Genomic DNA, 19,029 nt, shown 5'->3' with positions numbered 1-19,029 from the left:
TTTTTCTTCTTTTCAAAATGTTTCTTTATTTTTGCCTCGAAGCCTTCGAAAGTTTCACTACGACCAAACCTCACAGGAAGTCCACAGTATGTACAGCGATCCATCGGCGAGCGGCGGGAACAAAAAAAAAAAACTTTGACAGAAACTAAAAAATGAGACAGAATAAATAAAATGGACCCAACTTCTAAAACATCAAAGTGCTCTGACCCGGCGTGGCGGCGTCGGCCCGGTATGGCTTCTCGATGTGAACGTTTATTTACAGACGGCGAGCTGAAAGCGATGACATCATCACGCTGCTTCACGACACACAGCGACACACAGCGACACACACTGTTAGTGTTACTGAATACGACCCGGGTCACCCGGGCCGGGTCACAGCAGAAACCTTCACACAGTCTGACAGGCCGCTACAGGACTACCACGAGTCTGGAAAGTGCTTGAATTTAGCCTGCTGGAGTCCTGATTGGTTAGTGTCAAAGAGTTTTTCAATGTGAGAAAAAGTCCTGGAAAAGTCCTTGAAAAGTCCTTGATTCGGGTCATTACAAACCTGTGGCAGCCCTTACATGATGCATGTCAGACTGTGCGGCGGTCTGGACCACGTCAGCACCAGAACATCGGTGCCGCCCACAGTACAAAGACACAAACGTCATCCAGCACGTTCACATTCACGGTAACAGAACCGGTCGATCCACACCGACCTCAATGTGTCAATGTGGACCGGGTCGGGCATCGTGCTCCGGGTCGCAGCTCATGACCTGATGATGGTCATGTGATCTTTGACGGTGGAGCGTCAGTACCTTTGAAATGTGTCCAAAGACACAGTTTGTCCCTCTGAGAGCTCCGCGGCTCTGGTTCTGGTTCTGTACAAGAATCAGTCCAGCAGCATCAGTGTTCGTAATCCTCACAACGATTCTCAAAGTTCAAAAATCTTCAAGTTTTCCTTCAGATTTCTGTTTAAATAAAGTTTCCAGCATTCAAACCTGACGAGCAGCACCAGAACATTCTGGGTTCAAACGTGAGGCGGGTCAGAACCAACACACAGCTCCGGTCTGCTGCCACCTGGTGACCGCTTCCTGTCGTTACAGCTTGACGCTCACAGATTTATATGAATATTAATTATAATTATTATGACTTCAGATCCAAACGATGACCTCATCTACATGATTCTGTGTAAAAAAGAAGCCATTCAACGTCTGTGCGTCACTCTGGTGACACCAGGTGGCAGCGGCAGGTAACTGCACGTGGAAGACTTCATGACCCAGAATTCAGTCTGCTCGATTGAAGGAGAAGAAGAAGCGTTGGCGAGGAGCAGCGCGAAGGTCACGTGGACGGAATCGAACTTTATCCAGCACAAAGAAAAAAACTACGGGAGGTCGATGAGGACAAACTGCTGAGCGAGCACGAAACAACAAAACAACAAAATGTTTCAGACGAACACAAACAGACTTTTTATAATTAGTTTAGAATTAATCTATCATTTTATTTTTTAGTCTGTCGTTCAGTTCTCTGTTGTCCCGCTCTCATTACAGACACCTGAACTAACCACAGGTGCTGAGGCATGATGGGAGATGGAGTTTGTTAAACGCTCTGATGTTGTTACGTCGTTTGTTGTTTGGCTCGGGCAGCACTGATCGTCCACACGGCCCGTTTGTTCCAGCAGAACCTCATGAAGAAAACAAACGCACCTCCATCCAGCATGTACACACACACACACACACACACGCACGCACACACACCCACACACACACACACGCACACACACACACAGTGGTCCTGTTCGTCTGTTTGTTTGTTTCCCTCCCTCCCCTCCTCCCCTTTGCTCGGTTGCCGTGACAACAATCCCACGCTCTCTCTGTCCATCATATGTGGTCGGCATGGCAACCTGCTCCCCCGTCTGTCTGTTGCTAGGAGAAGTAGAGCGACGGCCGTGCAGGAGGTCAGTGTCTGTCGCTGCGAGAGGAAATAAAGTACCTGCAGACGGTCTCAACAAGACCAGGTCCAGGTCCAGGTCCAGGACAGGGCCTGGACCTGGACCTGGTCTTGGACCTGGTCTCCGTCATTTTAATGAAAATTGTCCGTAAAGTCCCTGAAATTAAAGATCTGACAGGAATTGAAGCTCTTCTCCGATTGGACATTTGAGCTGCTGAAGCTGATGATTGGATGAGAAATAAGCTCAGCTGGCAGCTGATTGGTCACTTTTCAAACCGTGTTAGTGTTTCCTGAATGTTTGGACTCGTCGTCCGTTCAGCCGCCCTCCTTCGTGACGAACGTTTCCTGTCCCACCGACCTCGAACGTCTCAGCTCGGCGCCTCAGCCAATCAGGAGCTGAGGTTCAACAGAAAAGGTTTAAAGGTTGTTACCCATGATGCTTCATGTCCGTCTGCAGCTACACGCTCTGTATAAAACCTGATCCTCGCCACCTTATGGCGCCTCTTCCTGTTTGCTGCTCTGTTTCTGCAGCTCCGGCCGCTGGTTGTTCCCGCCCCCACCGCCGCCGCCGCCGCCATTCTTCTTCTTGCTTCCCTCTTTGGTGGCGTCGCTGGTCTTGGAGGTCAAGGACGAAGAGGAAGTGACCTTCAAGCTCTTCGACGTCTTGGTCCCGCGGGTCTTCTCCTTCATGGACGTGTCCTGGGGCAGCGTGGGGCTCGAGTGCGCCCTCTGCAGGCCGCCGTCGTCAAACAGCCGCGACTCGAACGCCGCCAGGTCCTCGTCTCCGCTCGCCAGTTTGGCCCGGAGCAGCATGGCGTACGTACCGTACCGGGTTTTCTGTGGAGGACGGTGATCAGTGATGTCACAACAGGAAGTGATGCAACATTTAAATTAAAGTTCAAGAACATTTAAAAAAAAAACATCAGAACATAAACAGCATGCTAACATGCTAACAAGCTAACCTGCTAACATGCTAAGCTATTAACAAGCTAACATGCTAACAAGCTAACCTGTTAACATGTTAACAAGCTAACATGCTAACAAGCTAACATGCTAACATGCTAACAAGCTAACATGTTAACATGCTAACATGTTAACAAGCTAACATGTTAACAAGCTAACATGCTAACAAGCTAACATGCTAACAAGCTTACATGCTAAGCTATTAACAAGCTAACAAGCTAACATGCTAAGCTATTAACAAGCTAACAAGCTAACATGCTAACAAGCTAACCTGCTAACATGTTAACAAGCTAACATGTTAACATGCTAACATGCTAACAAGCTAACATGCTAACAAGCTAACATGCTAAGCTATTAACAAGCTAACAAGCTAACATGCTAACAAGCTAACCTGCTAACATGTTAACAAGCTAACATGTTAACATGCTAACATGTTAACAAGCTAAGCTATTAACAAGCTAACAAGCTAACCTGCTAACATGATAACAAGTTAACAAGCTAACATGCTAAGCTATTAACCTGCTAACCTGCTAACATGTTAACAAGCTAACAAGCTAACATGCTAAGCTATTAACATGCTAGCAAGCTAACATGCTAACATGTTAACAAGCTAACATGCTAAGCTATTAACCTGCTAACCTGCTAACAAGCTAACATGTTAACAAGCTAACATGCTAAGCTATTGACATGCTAACAAGCTAACATGCTAACAAGCTAATTTGTTAACATGCTAACAAGCTAAGCTATTAACATGCTAACAAGCTAAGCTATTAACATGCTAACAAGCTAACCTGCTAAAATGCTAACAAGCTAAGCTATTAAAATGCTAACAAGCTAATTTGCTAACATGCTAACAAGCTAAGCTATTAACATGCTAACATGTTAACCTGCTAACAAGCTAACCTGCTAACAAGCTAACCTGCTAACATGCTAAGCTATAAACAAGCTAACCTGCTAACAAGCTAAAATGCTAACATGCTAACTGTTTGTTGTTGTTTTTCAGTCAGATAAATTCAAAGTTTCTGATTTATTGGATTTTTCCAGCGTCTCTTTGATCCGTTTATTTCAATACAAACAAAAATCTTCTCATGCTGCCACCTGCTGGTTGACTCAGTGCTGCTTTCTATGAAAACATGAAAATCAGCCTTTATAAACCTTACCTGAGCGCACCTGAACTGAACGCACCTGAACGCACCTGAACTGAACCTACCTAAACACACCTGAACGCACCTGAACTGAACGTACCTGAACGCACCTGAACTGAACGCACCTGAACGCACCTGAACTGAACGCACCTGAACGCACCTGAACTGAACGCACCTGAACGCACCTGAACTGAACGCACCTGAGCGCACCTGAACTGAACGCACCTGAACGCACCTGAACTGAACGTACCTGAACGTACCTGAGCGCACCTGAACTGAACGTACCTGAACGCACCTGAGCGCACCTGAACTGAACGCACCTGAGTGCACCTGAACTGAACGTACCTGAACGCACCTGAGCGCACCTGAACTGAACGCACCTGAGCGCACCTGAACTGAACGCACCTGAGCGCACCTGAACACACTGCTGTTAAATGAAATGAATACATAATGATGCTAAAATCAGATGTCGTCTGTTTGGTGCCGTCAGAGTTTTGTTCTGTTTGATCTGATGATGTCACGTCATGACGTGACGGTAACTCGGACTCTGGACTCGTTTGTTGATGAAACTGTTTCTAAGCATGAAGACGCAACATTCAGATTCTGACACTTTAAATGTTTTTGTTTGTTCCATAAATGTAGAAATGATCTTGCGTGGACACGATGTGACATGAATCAGCTGACAGTAAACAGCAGACTGCTTCGCCTGTTGACAGCAGAGCGGCTGATTCAGCGACAGTTTGTGCTGAAGGCGAGCAGAGACGTGACAGAAGGAGCTGCAGAGAGGATCCAGTCTGTCGTTAGTTTGAAGCTCTGAAGCTTTCACACGTCAGACATAAACGAGACAACGTGACTGAAACCAAGCGACGTTAAAAGACGCTCGACAGGAAAATCAAAGTGTGCGGTCGTCCAAAGAATATTTAAAAGCTTTTCACTTTCGTCCTTTATAAACCGATCATGTGACGGACAGGAACTTCAGCCAATCACAGCCAGGTTACAGTCAGATGGTCGCCATGGAAACAGGCTGTTTGTGGATTCATCGTAGAGATTTAGCCGACGCTACAGTTCATCAGTTTGTTACAAAGGAACGACTCAATGACGGGAAGAGTTTTTGTTTGAAGGTTTGACTCCTTCAACACGTGAAGGACTCTGAAGCGTCTCAGGTGCGTCTCACCTGTCGAGCATTCAGCAGAAAGATGTTTCTACCTTTGTGTCTGTCTGTGAGCTCTCACCTCGAACTCCAGGTACTCCTGTCGGAGTTTCTGCTCCTCCAGCTCGCGACCTTTCACCTTGCGGTCCGGCGTCGAGGCCGTGAGCTCGGCCAGCTCGGAGGAAACTGCCCGGAACCGGTTCTCGTGAGATTTGACCTGCTCTTCCTGTCGAGACAAACGGACACTCAGACAGGCTGACCGACGTCCAACCAACATGTCTCACCTGAGCAGCTCTCAGCGTGCGTACCTGGCTCAGCTTGGTGTTGGATCCCGGCAGCAGTGGCCGGCTGAAACGCTTCTGGGAGCCGATCGCCGCCGGGAACGGCGGGGCCGAAAACATGGCTGCTACCACATTGATGCGCGTGATCCAGGACTGCATCTGCTCCGGATTCCTGCAGGAAGAAGGCGAGACGAACCAGGCTAAACCAGGCCGATCCAGGCTGATCCAGGCCGGACCAGGCTGAACCCGGCTGAACCTGACTGATCTAGACTGATCCAGACTGATCCAGGCTGATCCAGGCTGAATCGGACTGAACCTGAACCAGACTGATCCAGGCTGATCCAGACCGGACAAGACTGAACCTGAACCAGACTGATCCAGGCCGAACCAGGCTGAACCTGAACCAGACTGATCCAGGCCAAACCAGGCCCAACCAGACTGATCCAGGCTGAATCGGACTGAACCAGGCTGAACCAGACTGATCCAGACTGATCCAGACCGGACAAGACTGAACCTGAAACAGACTGATCCAGGCCGAACCTGACTGATCTAGGCTGATCTAGGCTGATCCAGGCTGATCCAGACTGATCCAGGCCGAACCAGGCTGAACCTGAACCAGACTGATCCAGGCCAAACTAGACTTAACCAGGCCAAACCAGGCTGAACTTACGGCGCCTGGAACAGGAACACCCTCCAGTCGGCCGTCCTCAGGTAGAACACGTTGGGCCTCTTGCTGTAGTCGGCGGCTCTCATGGCGAGCGAGTGATGGATGGACACGGCGTTCTTCACGTCCTCCTCTGTCAGCTCGCGCTCTGCACGGTACTCATCCTGTCGGCCAATCACAGAGCAGCTATCAGAACCAATCATGTTTAAAGAAGCTGGGAGCTTTACTTTACTACGACATCAGAATCACGAGTTCTGTTTGTGCTGATCCAATCTGGGACAGAGTCAAAAACAGAAGCTAACAAACAGAGGGGCTGCTGGGAAATGTAGTCCAGAGGTTTACCTTCTGCAGGTAGAGGACCAGGCCCTTCAGCATGGCGTAGAAAGACTTCCAGCCCCTCTTACCCCGCGGCGCTGAGAGGAGCAAAGCATCATGGGATGTTATTAAGGCGCTGTGACTTCATTTCCAATCATGCAAATATGATTTAAATAATGACGTCTGTGTGTCTGGCGTACTTCTTTTCCCGTCCGGGTCGGCGTGGACTTTTCGGACCAGGAAGCCGCTCTTGTAGAGCTCGCCATCAGCCTGCTGGGCGACGCCCACCAGCGGGTTTCCTCCACTCCCCAGCCGCTTCATGGTGTGGGAGGCGGAGTCTGTCCGAACGTCAGCCAGCTCCGACATGGACTTCCTCAGCTCCTCCTCGTCACTTCAGGACGAATATTGAATAAATTAACATACATGAATAATGTTCCACCGTCTCCATCAGCATCAGGAGCTGCTCGGGCTCTGAAGATAATCCAGCACGTCTCCATGAAAACATCTGAATTATTAAGATTCATCACAAAGAGAGAGACGACATCAGGACCCGTGACTCATCATCATCACTGTACGTTTGCATAATTAATCAGAATGATGCAACGTTTGGAAAAACAGACGAGTCACTGCGACGTTTTCATGCTGGACACATTTTCATCTGTTTCATTTAATGTTTGATAACTTAAATCTGATTTAAGTCGTCGTTTAGACCCGATGAACACCTGACGCACAGACCATCAGGTGACCAGCTTGACTGACAGCGTCATCATCCAATCAGGACTAAGCCAATCATGGTGTGTGCTCGTTAACGGCTACACAGAGTCTCAGGAGTCTTCAGTCTTCAGTTTTAGTCTTCAGTCTTTAGTTAGTCTTCAGTTTTAGTCTTCAGTCTTTAGTCTTCAGTTAGTCTTCAGTTTTAGTCTTCAGTTAGTCTTCCGTTTTAGTCTTCAGTTAGTCTTCCGTTTTAGTCTTCAGTCTTTAGTCTTCAGTTAGTCTTCAGTTTTAGTCTTCAGTCTTTAGTCTTCAGTCTTTAGTCTTCAGTCTTCAGTCTTCAGTTAGTCTTCAGTTTTAGTCTTTAATCTTCAGTTAGTCTTCGGTTTTAGTCTTCAGTCTTTAGTCTTCAGTTTTCGTCTTTAGTCTTCAGTCTTTAGTCTTCAGTCTTTAGTCTTCAGTTTTAGTCTTCAGTCTTTAGTCTTCAGTCTCTAGTCTTCAGTTTTCGTCTTTAGTCTTCAGTTTTAGTCTTTAATCTTCAGTTAGTCTTCGGTTTTAGTCTTCAGTCTTTAGTCTTCAGTCTTTAGTCTTCAGTTTTCGTCTTCAGTCTTTAGTCTTCAGTTTTCGTCTTTAGTCTTTAGTCTTCAGTTTTAGTCTTTAGTCTTCAGTTTTAGTCTTTAATCTTCAGTTTTAGTCTTTAATCTTCAGTTAGTCTTCGGTTTTAGTCTTCAGTCTTTAGTCTTCAGTCTTTAGTCTTCAGTTTCCGTCTTCAGTCTTTAGTCTTCAGTCTTTAGTCTTCAGTTTTCGTCTTTAGTCTTCAGTTTTAGTCTTTAGTCTTCAGTTTTAGTCTTTAATCTTTAGTCTTCAGTCTTTAGTCTTCAGTTTTCGTCTTTAGTCTTCAGTCTTAGTCTTTAGTCTTCAGTTTTAGTCTTTAATCTTCAGTTAGTCTTCGGTTTTAGTCTTCAGTCTTTAGTCTTCAGTCTTTAGTCTTCAGTTTTAGTCTTCAGTCTTTAGTCTTCAGTTTTCGTCTTTAGTCTTCAGTTTTAGTCTTCAGTTTTAGTCTTTAATCTTTAGTCTTCAGTTTTAGTCTTTAATCTTCAGTTTTAGTCTTTAATCTTTAGTCTTTAATATTTAGTCTTTAGTCTTAAGTCTTTAGTTTACTTTCTAAAAGTGTCCCACTGTAAGCAGCAGAGACAGTTTCAGAGTCAGAGAAACGTTCTGATCCGTCCTCCCGCCCACGCTGAACATTTCTCCTGCTGGTGAACCGTCATTATCTCGTCACCTCGTCTGTTAACGTCTCGTTTATTTATTTGTTTATGTCGTTTCTTTATTTGACGTCTCGTTTCACGTCAGCTGATCCTACAAACTCGTCTTCACGGCACGTTGGACATTTGCAGAAGATTAAACGTCCAAAGAGAAACACAAGAGTTAAATTATGAGAAAGGGAGGACAGATGCTAAACACACACACACAGACACACAACACGCCTGTGTGTGTGTGTGTGTGTGTGTGTGTCCACAGTCAAGCATGGGCGTTGGGATGCTGACCTGTAATTACAGCGAGGAAAGAAAGCAGGGAACAGTTACCACGGCAACAGAGGCTTAAATAAGAGAGTCTGCGGACACACACACACACACACACACACACACACACACACACTTCAGATGTTTGTACATACTGCGTTAAACCAGCAAAAACCAGCTGATGATTCAAACTTACATGGTCCACTGAAGCTTCTCGTTCTTGATGGAGCTGTACAGAGTCTGCAGAGACACAACACACACACACACACACACAGACACACACACACACACACACACACACACACACAGTGAGAGTTAGCGTAAGTCACACAGCAGCAACTATTTCACTGATTCTGGTGAAACTGGATCATATTTTATGGAGGAAATGTTTTCTGGTTTTCCCTCTGATGTCCTCCGGCTGCTCCGCCTCAACTCTCTGTGATTTACAGAGTTTATGATGGACAGTGAAGTAAACTGCTGACAGCTGTAGCTGCTGTTAGCTCATGTTAGCTCAGTCTGTTAGCTGCTGTTAGCTCAGGAAGTGGAATTTATAATAAAATATGACAAATCTGAAATTCAAACAAAAGTTACAGTTCAACACTGTCATCAGTTCAGGACTACTAGTCCCACAATGCAACACTTTTAAAAACACTGAACACCTGTGAGAAAGATTATTACAGATGTTACATCAGCCAATCAGAATCCAACATCTCCGTGCACACAAACAAACAGTGAATATTAATATCATATAATGAATAATATTCTAATAATCAGTGACTGAGAACAGGTTAAACATGAGAAAACACACCATGAACATCAACAAGTCTTTTATTGTGAAAAATAATCTGACTGCAAAGTTGAAATAATTAGTGGATAAAAACTGAAATACACTCGTCAGCTGACCTTTATTTATCGAATGTGAATATTTTGTGATTTCACCTCCTGCTGACAGTAAAAGTTTCATCTTTTCCTCATGGGCTCGTCCGGTTTGTTGTCTTTAATCAATCATGAGTGTAACGCAACGTAACACAACTTAACACAACATAACGCAACGCTACGCAACGTGACACAACGTAACGCAACATAACGCAACGCAACATAACATAACGCAACATAACACAACGTAACATAACGCGCAGTAGTAATGTAGCGTAGTGTAACGCAACACAACGTAACGCAACGCAACATAACACAACGTAACGTAACGCAACACAACACAACTTAACGCAACGTAACACAACGTAACGTAACGCAACGCAACATAACATAACACAACGTAACGTAACGCAACACAACATAACGCAACACAACGCAACATAACATAACATAACATAACATAACGTAACATAACACAACGTAACATAACACAACGTAACGTAACGCAACACAATGTAACGCTACACACTGAACGCAACGCAACACAACACAACGTAACGTAACGTAACGCAACACAACGCAACGCAACACAACACAACGCAACGTAATGTAACGCAACACAACGCAACACAACACAACACAACGTAACGCAACGCAACGTAACGCAACGTAACACAACGCAACGTAACACAACGCAACGTAACACAACGAAACGTAACGAAGCCAAGCAGAGCGTAACGTAATGCAACAGAATCAGAAATAGTTTTTTTAAATCCCCGCAGGGAAATTGTTTAATTGTAACGTAACGAAGCGTAACGTAACGAAACACAAACGAAAACGCAACGCAACGTTACGAAAACAAAACGTAACGTAACGTGACAAAACGTAACAAAGCCAAGCAGTAACGTCAAAGCAGAATTTTGGGTTCACACAGGATGACCTCCTGGGTGAATCTCCTGTGTTTGTTTGACCTCGTCCATGTGTGGACTTTCTACCTCTTCACGTAACGTCACTGGACTTCAGCGATTCTCAAGGTGAACCGACAGGTAAAGGTTTGTACGTATGGACCAAACTGATACATTTACATCAAATGTTGTGTGGCGCTGCAGCGCCCTCTAGTTCATAACGATGAATGCGTACGTAACATAACTTAATCAGGGTCTACCTTCTTCTTGCGGCTTTGTCGGTGCTGCTGTCCGTCCTGGGTTTTTCCAAGCAGGTCAGGGAAGGCCAGCGGTTTCAGGGAGCGAGAGCGGGGGGTTCTGGGATACCTGAACGGGTCAGTGTCCCTCGAATCCCGCCCGCTCCGGACCGAGCAGAGTGACCGCGACCGCATGCGGCCTGACGAGTGGATGCTGTTGACACCAATCATGGTGGTGAGTTTAGAGTCCAGAGGAGGAGCGATCCAGGAGAAGATCCAAAAAACTTTAGAAAGGCTCAAAGATGGTTTGAAGAAGAGAAAACGACCTTTAAAACGACCTTTAATACTCAAATGTTCATGAAATCTCAAATGAATTTTCCTCTTTGACCAAACTCGATGTTTAATGAAGTGTTTGTTAGCTTCACATGAGCTGTGGACAGGTCTGACTCCACTTGGACAACTCGAGGTTTAGACTTGCAGACCATCAGGTGTCGTCTGGACCTTTAAAGGAAGCAGACTGACTTGGATTGGTGTCGTCAGTGGAGCTCAGCCTGCTGCATTATGGATCCAGATCTGTTCATTATGCACAGAAACTCAGCGGCGGCTCAGAATCCTGCAGGCTGATGATGAAGACGGCGGCAAACATGACGGAGATCCTTTGAAATGCTTCATTAAAGTCACCGGAGTCTTTCCATCAGGAGCTCCAAAGATTTAAAATAAATGTCTTTAAATGACCAAGTTTGAATTTTGTTGTCAAACTTCACTTCCTGAAGTTAAAAAACTCAACCTGTCCAAAAGCGTCGAAGACGTGACGCCTCAACAATAGACCAGCAGCAGCTCTCCTTCTCCTCCTTCTTCTTCTCCTTCTCCTCCTTCTTCTCCTCCTTCTTCTCCTTCTTCTCCTCCTCCTCCTTCAGGAGAAACGTCTGTTTTCAGGCCGGCTGCTGAACGCAGCGCCCTGATGCGGCGGTGGAAGAGGAGAATCCCTGGACTGCAAATAAAGCTGCGTGACGGAGGAAACGCATCAGCAGCTCCTCCAGCTCGCTCTCATCAGGTCCAAAACATTCAGGGAAAAAAGAGAAGAAGAAGAAGAGGAGGAGGAGGAGGAAGGCTGGGCGAGCGAGCACACCCACACATGCAGACAGAGACAGAGAGAGAGAGCACCCCAAAACTGACGTCAGCTTCCTGCTGAGACGCCACCACCGACCGAGGATGGAGGGTGATGGAGGGTGATGGAGGGTGATGGAGGGGTGGAGGTGGAGAGGAGAAAGGGGGGATGAGCTGATAGGAAGAGAGAAAAAAGACGAGTTTCTCCTGTTGCACTCTGGGAAGACAAAATGAGACAATCGCTCCTTCGTCCTCCTCAGATGTTGATCTCCTCGTCCTCCAACTTCACTCCCACTCCTCTTCTTCTTCTCCTCCTTCTCTTGGTGTCGTCTTCGTCCTGCAGGAGAATCCCTCCGTCAGGTGAGCGCCTCCTCTCCTCCTCCTCTCTCTATCTGAACTGTTGAGGAGTGTTGCTCGCCCTCCCTCCTGTCCTCTCTCTCTTTTTTCCCTCCCTCTCTCAATGCGCATTTTCTCTCAGCAGCAGCAGCCAATCAGAGCACAGAGACGGGCGCTTCAGCCCGCCCCCTGCTCTCCTTGGAGCTGTCAATCACAGAGGAGTCACAGAGCTGAATGTAAATGCAGCGGAGACACGACGAGGCGGGAAGGACTCGAAATACAATGACTCAGCGATTTCTCAACATCCACCATCAGAATGATAAAATAATAAAATATGTTGATTTAAAGGTTCTCTGGCTTCAGTGATGTATGTTATTATTTCAGTGTTTTGATGTGTCCTATATATTTTATATTTTCTGTGTTTATATTTTGAAGTTAATATTTTAGATTTAGATATTTTGAATGTTTAACAGTTTGAAAATGTTTCTACAGGAGCCCAGAGCGGACAAACAAACACTGAACATCGACTTCATCGACATCTCTGGGCTTTGATCGACAGGTGTGTCCATCATGAAGTGTGTGTGTCCATCATGAAGTGTGTGTGTCCATCATGAAGTGTTGAAGCATCAGATATCATCATCATGATAATCAGTAAACACGATAAACACACCTGACGAGGATTTTTTAAACATTCTTCAGTCAGAGCTGCTGCCCACACTCACACACACACACACACACACACACACACACACACACACACACACACACACACACACACTCTCACCAGCCTGGTGGTCATACAGAATTTAAATGAATTCATCTCCTTGTTTACTGCTCTGACAAAACAACCAACAATACAACAACCTGTGTGTGTGTGTGTGCGTGTGTGTGTGCGTGCGCGTGTGTGTGTGTGTGTGTGTGTGTGCGTGTGTGTGTGTGCGTGCGTGGGTGCGTGTGTTTTACCTTCAGCAGGTCTTTTGGGAAGTCTTTCCCATCGTTGAGTCCTTCCAGGTTGGAGATGAACTGACTGCAGGACATCCTCTTCCCCACGTTCTGCACGCACACACACACACACACACACACACACACACACACACACACACAAACATGTTTATGTGTGATGTCACAGTCTCAGGTGTCACTGTCGCTGTCACACACGCAGTGTGCTGAACTGTCGCTTCGTGTGATTGGACAGCTTGTTGCCACGGTAACGGCCATCACTTCCTTAAACAGGTCAACAGAAGTCTCGTCACTTCAGTGGAGAGCAACACGCAGCCGATCACCATGGCAACGGAGGAAGACTGATCTGTACTGCTGAGACCGAGTGATCTGATTGGACAAGAGGCGCGTATCAGTCTGTATCAGTCTGTTGTCAGTCTGTATCAGTCTGTTGTCAGTCTGTTGTCAGTCTGTGTCAGTCTGTGTCAGTCTGTTGTCGGTCTGTGTCAGTCTGTGTCAGTCTGTATCAGTCTGTATCAGTCTGTGTCAGTCTGTATCGGTCTGTTGTCGGTCTGTTGTCGGTCTGTATCAGTCTGATGTCGGTCTGTTGTCGGTCTGTTGTCGGTCTGTATCAGTCTGTTGTCAGTCTGTGTCAGTCTGTATCAGTCTGTGTCAGTCTGTGTCAGTCTGTTGTCAGTCTGTTGTCAGTCTGTTGTCAGTCTGTTGTCGGTCTGTATCAGTCTGTTGTCAGTCTGTATCAGTCTGTTGTCGGTCTGTAGGTGTGACTGACTCTGGATCAGGTGAGTGACTCACGTTTCCATGAAGGTCTGTGTTCAGCAACATGACGGCACAGGTTAGAGTGTGGACGCTGTCTGAGAGACAGACAGGAGAGAGAGAGACAGGAGAGAGAGCACTGTGTTAAGATCATGATAGACACACAGACAGGTACAGACAAACAGGTGCAGACAGGTACAGACAGACAGGTGCAGACAAATAGGTGCAGACAGGTACAGACAGACAGACAGACAGACACACAGACACACAGACAGACAGGTGCAGACAGGTACAGACAAACAGACAAACAGACAGACAGACAGACACACAGACAGACAGGTGCAGACAGGTACAGACAGACAGGTGCACACAGGTACAGACAGACAGGTGCAGACAGGTACAGACAGACAGGTGCAGACAGGTGCAGACAGACAGGTACAGACAGACAGACAGGTGCAGACAGACAGGTACCTTCAGTGGTCTCACTCTCGGGGTTGCTCTGCGTGAACCTCCGGCTGAACTGAGCGAGGACTCTCTCTCTCTCCTGAGTTTCTCCCATCAGAGCGAACTTCCTCAGAAACGTTCTGACAACATAAACACAACGTTAACCTCGACAGTCACACGGGCTGAAAGGCATCATGGGAGTCGTAGTTTGCTGTGACTGACCTGAGCGCCTGGTCGATGGTCAGCCCGCTGAAGTTAAAGTGACTCAGGTATTCCTCTGCCACCATCTGGCTGAACTCGTTACTGCAGACAGAAACAGACCAATCAGAGCCCACCAATCACAGGAAGTACTGAATATGTAATGAGGACGGAAGTGTGCGCTCACTTCTTGCCGAGGTGTCGAGCCACATCGGACTTCCTGAAGCCGTCCAGATTGTAGAGGCGTTTGGCGAGGCGTTTGGCCGCCTGCAGGTCGGGCTTCGTGCCGTTCGCCAGCCCGTCATCGCTGCAGCCAAGCGCCAAGCGCTCTGCCACGTCGGCCTGCGGGTACAGCAGCTCGGGGGGGCGGTTCACAGGACGCTCCCTGATGGAAAACAAACACACCCTCGTTATTTCAGGAGTTTCAGATCCTTTAACGTTCTGCTGAGACCAAACAAACCAAAGTTCTGGTTCCTGTTCTCAGAGTTCCTCCTTCTGTAGACCCGACAGAGGCCCGGTCAGGTCCGCCGACATGTTTCCACGCCGAGCTGCTGTGGTTCTGCTTGGCGACCTCTCGTCACTGTTTCTACCTGAACGCCACCTGCGGCTTCGCTTTGTTCCTGTTTCAACGTCAGCAGTTTCCTGTTTCCTGATGGAGCCGGACCAGAACCGTCGACTGCACTCTCCTTAAAACTACAAGCTAATGAATGCTAACAACGAGCTAATGAACGCTAACAACGAGCTAATGAACGCTAACAACGAGCTAACAACGAGCTAATGAACGCTAACAAAGAGCTAACAACGAGCTAACAATGAGCTAATGAACGCTAACAACAAGCTAACAATAAGCTAATGAACGCTAACAACGAGCTAACAAGCTAATGAACGCTAACTACGAGCTAACAACGAGCTAATGAACGCTAACAACAAGCTAATGAACGTTAACAACGAGCTAACAACAAGCTAATGAACGCTAACAACGAGCTAACAACAAGCTAATGAACGCTAACAACGAGCTAACAACAAGCTAATGAACGTTAACACCGAGCTAACAACGAGCTAATGAACGCTGACAACAAGCTAATGAACGTTAACAACGAGCTAACAACGAGCTAATGAACGCTAACAACAAGCTAATGAACGCTAACAACGAGCTAACGACGAGCTAATGAACGCTAACAACAAGCTAACGACGAGCAAATGAACGCTAACAACAAGCTAATGAACGTTAACAACAAGCTAACAACGAGCTAATGTATGCTAACAACAACCTAACAATAAGCAAACAACAGGCTAAACACTCGTTCTGTGTGGAGGATGAAGCGTTCGTCTGACGATCCTGACCCAAACCCATCGAAATGCTTTTTAGTACCAGAAGCTGTTTAAAGGCGTCTCGTCATCAAACATGAAAGATGGACAGAAGTTTGTGAAAGGCGACATAAAGTAACTAAAAACCTGAAAGAAGAGTGAAGACGATCGATCCTCTAAATGAGAATCATGAAACTTTGTGATCTTCAGTGTGACTCACATCAAACGGACTTCACGTCTTGCCTCACTTCCTGACCAGTTTCCTTCGCTGTCAGCAGTAATTCATTCATGGTTTCCATGGTTACGGTGTAAACAGGAACTGCTAACAGCTCAATACAGCAGGACAAACACAGTCATCCTCTGACCAACACTCGAAGCATGATGGGAACTCAAAACTGATGAATACAAAATGTAAAAAATAAGAAAAATCAGTGCTAACTCCTCCAGACCTGCAGTGTACTGTTAGCTGGTGTTAGCATTGTGACCTTTGTTTTTAGCAAATGTTAGCATGCTAACACTGCTATTGTTAGCATTTAGTGCTGTGTCTGCGTCCAGCCTCAGACAGACCGTGTGTCCTGTGTGTGTTTTTACAGTGTAGAATTAAGTTTTCTGTCTCTACCTGTGATCAGCTGTGAGCATCGGCACCTGAACACCTGAACAGTCCTTTTGTTGCCATCAGCTGTTTTCCTCACACTCACGAGCGTCTCTGGGATATTTTTAACAAAGCTCGACCTGTCCTGATGCAAATCACTGAATCCAGTCAAATGAGGTGTGAAACACACCTTCAGTGTGGGACTCTTCATTCATTCATGTGTGTGTGTGTTGGACTGGATGTGGTTCTGTTCCACAGACTGCAGTCTATTTATATCTGCAGCGTTTGCTGCTGCATCGACCGGCATCCCCTCAGGGATCAATACGCTTTCATTTACTCACTTCAGCCGAGCCGAGGACGATCGTTGGTTCTGAGTTTAACGCACCTCTGTGTTGTTGCTGATACGAGTCCGTTCTCCATCACGAGCTCCTCATCGCTGCCTCGACTTTGACAAACACTGAGCACAAACTCAAGCACCAGGAGGAAATGAAGTCAGAGTTGTGAATGAGAGTGAGAAAGTGGGAAGTGGGTGAACCACACTGAGGTCTCATCTACTTCCCTTACTGAACTCCAACTTCCCTTCAGTGGGCCGGGCTCGGTCAGGTGTTCCAGGTCAGGTGTGAATGTGACACATTTCATTTAAAGGTCCAGTGTGTCACTTTCAGAAGATGACATTCACAGCTCTGTTTCATTAATCAGCAGGAAATCAGACTTGTTATGTTTTTGTTACCTCAGAATGAGACTTTATATCTGCACACCAGAACCGGGTCGGTTTCTGGTTCTGTTGGTCCAGTCTACAAGCTTACAGTCCCCACATATCACTGCTCAGCTTTAATTCTCTGTGATTTACACAGTTTATGATGGACAGATAGCTTTAGCAAAGTAGCAAAGCAAAGTAGATAAAATCAATAAGGTAGGTTTGGTGGTACCACAGATGGACCACCACTCTGCAAAGAACCGGAGCATCGTGTTGATAGGAACCTCAGTGTCAACGTGTTGGTAAGAACCTGAGTGTCAACGTGTTGGTAAGAACCGGAGCGTCAACGCGTTGGTAAGAACCTGAGCGGTGTGTTCGTAGTATTTCCTCACATGAATGTGAGTCCGGATGTTTCTGTCGGAGTCCTTCCTCCGCCGACACAGTCCATTCATGCAGGACAGAAATAACCTCTGCAGCAGCAGCCAGGGAACTTCACTCGACAGGACGCCAGGAAATTCTTTTTTTTTTTTTTTTTACCCAGCAGCCACCGGGGCCGGCCCACGGTGCACTGATTAAACAGGGAGAGAGCTGTTCAACTATCTGCTGCTTCTTTGACTTCAGACGTGTGTATCAGTTTCCACCTTGTAAATACGTCTGAAGTGTAACATGAACGCCTCACATCTGTGAAGTCAATAAACGGTCACGACTAGCTGTGATCTTAAAGTTTCTGCGACGCCGACACAACCACCAAAACTCAAAGTATTCTTGACCCAGTGAGTCTAGTCTGTGCTGTGTTCAGGGTCCTTTCTTTGAATCCTTTGGTTGGTTGTCGTCAGAGAAGTTTTAAAGAGAAAGAAGAGAGTTTGAGTCGGAGATCAAAAATAGAGAAAGAGAAGAAAGAGTGGGAGACAGTCTGTTATTTTCAGGGTGTGTCGGTCTGTGTTCATTCGTCCAACTGAAACCACAACAAACCAAAGCAGCGACACTAAACTGACTCGACATGAACATCGTTTTCTGGATTCATCTTTTACTGCCGACAAACCTCAAACCAACATGTTCGTGTCTTTAAATACAGACTGACTTCCTGTCTGTGGTTCCTACAGAAATATATCAAACAGAAGCTGGCTGCACTTTCAATCAAACTAACAGGAGGAAGAACGTTTGGTGGGGACTATTTCCAGAGGCGGATTAATCCACACAATGTGTTTGCACACATGCTAACTTAGACACTAAATCACCAACCTGATGTTGTGTCAGTAGTTACCTTGTTGGAGAAACATCTGACCGAGGAAGACGGCACAATAAAAGCTGGTGATTGTTCCTTCATAATAAAATGTTGGACCGGGTTACCGACATCTCACTGGATTTACTGATGGACTAACATGAAGGATGGATCATCTGAACAGGACTACACTCAGCAGAGAGGTTGTCTGTCTAATGCGAAGCAGAAGAAGAAGGTGGTTCACTTCCCGACATGAACATGAAGCTGTCTGTACATAGGAGCGATAAAGGAGAGCGCCATCTCTGGGCGTAACGTGGAGTTTCACCGCTAACTCATTTAACATCAGACAGCCAATCACAGATTTAGTCCTGAGGTCGCCACGCTACCTCTGTGTGTTAAAGATCCCGACTCACCTGTACACAGCTGGGTAGGGCGGGGCGTACAGGTACCTGTCCTCCAGAGCCCCGCCCCCCCAGCACAGCAGGTAGCGGGCCATGTCGGCGTGGCCCCGCCCACTCTTACAGCCAGCCTGTGATGTCAGCGGCCGACAGCAGCCGCCAATCGACCGGCGTCCACATGTATGTACCCTCTGAGTGGGGAGGAGGCGTTACCGAGGGAAACGGAGTGACATCATCCAAAGACGTTAATCTGATGACATCATCCTTACATCATCTGTTTCCAGTTCAGTCTTTTTCTTCTCCACCAACTGCAGCA

General features: G+C 46.6%; 1 protein-coding gene across 2 annotated transcripts in view; it reads right to left on the bottom strand.

The window, feature by feature from the left end:
- LOC104936708 (PH and SEC7 domain-containing protein 1) overlaps positions 1 to 19,029 on the bottom strand; it is a 41,891-nt gene continuing 22,862 nt past the window's right edge. The window contains exons 8-20 of one of the 2 annotated variants that reach the window (XM_019276693.2): positions 14,684 to 14,881; positions 14,521 to 14,601; positions 14,326 to 14,438; positions 13,894 to 13,952; positions 13,105 to 13,194; positions 8,878 to 8,921; positions 6,648 to 6,838; positions 6,475 to 6,545; positions 6,139 to 6,296; positions 5,496 to 5,640; positions 5,270 to 5,413; positions 2,421 to 2,766; positions 1 to 2,325 (exon numbers count right to left, since the gene is read on the bottom strand). In XM_019276693.2, coding sequence (XP_019132238.2) covers positions 2,422 to 2,766; positions 5,270 to 5,413; positions 5,496 to 5,640; positions 6,139 to 6,296; positions 6,475 to 6,545; positions 6,648 to 6,838; positions 8,878 to 8,921; positions 13,105 to 13,194; positions 13,894 to 13,952; positions 14,326 to 14,438; positions 14,521 to 14,601; positions 14,684 to 14,881 — 1,639 coding nt within the window. In that variant the 3' untranslated portion in view covers positions 1 to 2,325; position 2,421. Of the gene's footprint in view, positions 2,767 to 5,269; positions 5,414 to 5,495; positions 5,641 to 6,138; positions 6,297 to 6,474; positions 6,546 to 6,647; positions 6,839 to 8,877; positions 8,922 to 13,104; positions 13,195 to 13,893; positions 13,953 to 14,325; positions 14,439 to 14,520; positions 14,602 to 14,683; positions 14,882 to 19,029 lie in introns of both variants that reach the window. The other variant, XM_027283356.1, reaches the window with a different exon arrangement.

This window comes from Larimichthys crocea, chromosome X (assembly GCF_000972845.2).
Source record: "Larimichthys crocea isolate SSNF chromosome X, L_crocea_2.0, whole genome shotgun sequence".
NCBI lineage: Eukaryota > Metazoa > Chordata > Actinopteri > Sciaenidae > Larimichthys > Larimichthys crocea.
This window is presented reverse-complemented; position numbering and strand designations above follow the sequence as displayed.